General features: G+C 40.6%; 1 protein-coding gene across 1 annotated transcript; it reads right to left on the reverse strand.

Annotated features, from left to right (window-relative positions):
- Positions 1–298: 298 nt before the first annotated feature.
- Positions 299–1,273, reverse strand: LOC127392461 (2-oxoglutarate receptor 1-like). The gene has a single exon (XM_051636395.1). It carries the CDS (start codon positions 1,271–1,273, stop codon positions 299–301), a length of 975 nt encoding a protein of 324 aa, XP_051492355.1.
- Between the last annotated feature and the right edge of the window lie 775 nt (positions 1,274–2,048).

The following is a 2,048-nucleotide window of genomic DNA, read 5'->3' on the forward strand; positions in this document are numbered from 1 at the left end:
CTGGAACTGTTGACCATTCTCCAAAAGAAGTATCAAGGATTCAGGAAGTAAATGCAGATAAATTTCTGAGACATTTCACATTTCTTTTTGTTTTGTATTTATTTAAAGCTTTTTATTTTAAATTATAAGTTTTCTCTTCTGATCATCAATTTGTAACTCAGAAACACAGGACAGATTCATTCTCCTTTGGCGCTGGCAGGGTTAACTTGAGTATTCTGGTGGCAGGGATGTTGTGCCTGGCTGGTTGAGGCCAGGTTTGGACACTGCCTCCATAACTTTTTGATGGCATCAGTCTCTTCTACTTCAAGATCTTGTTTGTCTGAAACTTGAGAAGTGAGAGGATCGCCTGCTGGAAGTTGTCTCCTGTCACTACATAGAGCATTAAGTTTCCGAAAGTATTTAATGCTGCTAGAGGTTTAGCCATGATAAACATAAAAAGGGTCATGTTCTTCAAGTGGCAGCTCACTGGTTGTACACGGAGCTCCAGATGAAGCCCTCGAAAGACGTGGAAGGGGAGGAAGCACACGTAGAAGACCACCAAGAGGACAATGGCGAGTCTGCGGGCTTTTTGTTTGTAACAAGCCCGTGTGTGGGGCCCGGTAGCCAAGGTGTAAATAATGAGCACATAGCACAGAGTCACCGTCAACAAGGGCAAGAAGAAGACAGTGATGGTCAGCAGCCAGTTATACCACCGTGTAGTCTCAAGGTCCTCAGCAAGAGCCAAGTCCGGGCAGATGGTCCTGTTCCGCATATGCCTTGTGGCAATCAAGATGCCCAAGGGGCTGATGGCTGCCAGGGAAATCATCCAAACCACCACACAAGTCAGCACCGCCCATCTCCGTTTTTGAACAAAAAGGCATTTAATTGGGTGGACAACCAGAAAGAAGCGGAAGATGCTGAAGCAGCTAAGGAAGAGGATACCGCTGTACATGTTGAAGTAGAAACAAAAGTGAATTAACTTGCAAATGAAGTCTCCAAAAATCCAATTATTTCCATTAGCAGAGTAGTGTATAAAGAAAGGAAGCGTGGCTAAATAGAGTAAGTCAGTGATAGCCAGGTTTAGCATAATGATAGTGCTGCTTTTCCAGGGCCTCATCTTGACAAAGTAAACCAAAATTGTCACTATGTTCCCTGGGAAACACACCAGGAAGATCAGGCCATAAAGAACAGAGAGATAGAATTTCACCTGTAAGAAATCTTCATCCTTGCAGCTTGTCAAAGGATCTATCTGGTCTGGCAGAGCACTGAAATTGCCGGTGCGTTCAGATGCCATGTGTGCAGAAATCTTCTTGAAGCTTTATGAAAATCAGATGTTTAGTTTTAATTGATTTGTTGGGACAAATGCATTCAGTTAAATCCTATGTCACTGAGGCAAATGTCATATGTTTGACAAGGCCTAACAGAGGGAAGGAACAGGGATTTTCTAACATACTCAGCTCTGTCCTAGATAACCCAATTCAAATGTTTAATTTCACTCTTCTCTCTCCGTTATATCTAATTTTGATAATTATCATTTTACTTATGCTTTATTTAACCTCTTACATTGATGACGACAGTTACTGCTTATCTGCAAATCTTCAAGAGTAGGAAGCACACAAAGTAGAGAACGAGACAGAGTTTGGACTTAGATTTTACAGAACTGTGAATTATTCTTAACCTTTCAGAAAGTGGAATTGTACCCATACCTTTTCTTCATTAATCTGAGCTAATCAATGTTTTGTGCTCATGAAATGAGATGAAAACCAGAAGAGGTTAGGTTAAAATACAGATGTCAGAACCTGATGCTTCCATAACCTAACAATCATAGCTCATTCCCTGAACATGGTCTTACTTTCTTGGAGTAATTGGAGTATAAAACTAGTATAAATGCATTTTTTTAAAAAATCAAGCTTCATAGTGGCATAAAACTGATCTAAACGATTAAAGACTGTTTCTCAAAGTGCAGAGGGAAGATGGAAAGCACAGATATTGAGAGAAGACACTGATCTTTCTTCCCATTTTGTGCAAATTGGATCTAGATAGACTTGTTTCTCATCTGCCATAGCCAA

Source organism: Apus apus, chromosome 1 (genome assembly GCF_020740795.1).
Source record: "Apus apus isolate bApuApu2 chromosome 1, bApuApu2.pri.cur, whole genome shotgun sequence".
NCBI classification, from domain to species: domain Eukaryota; kingdom Metazoa; phylum Chordata; class Aves; order Apodiformes; family Apodidae; genus Apus; species Apus apus.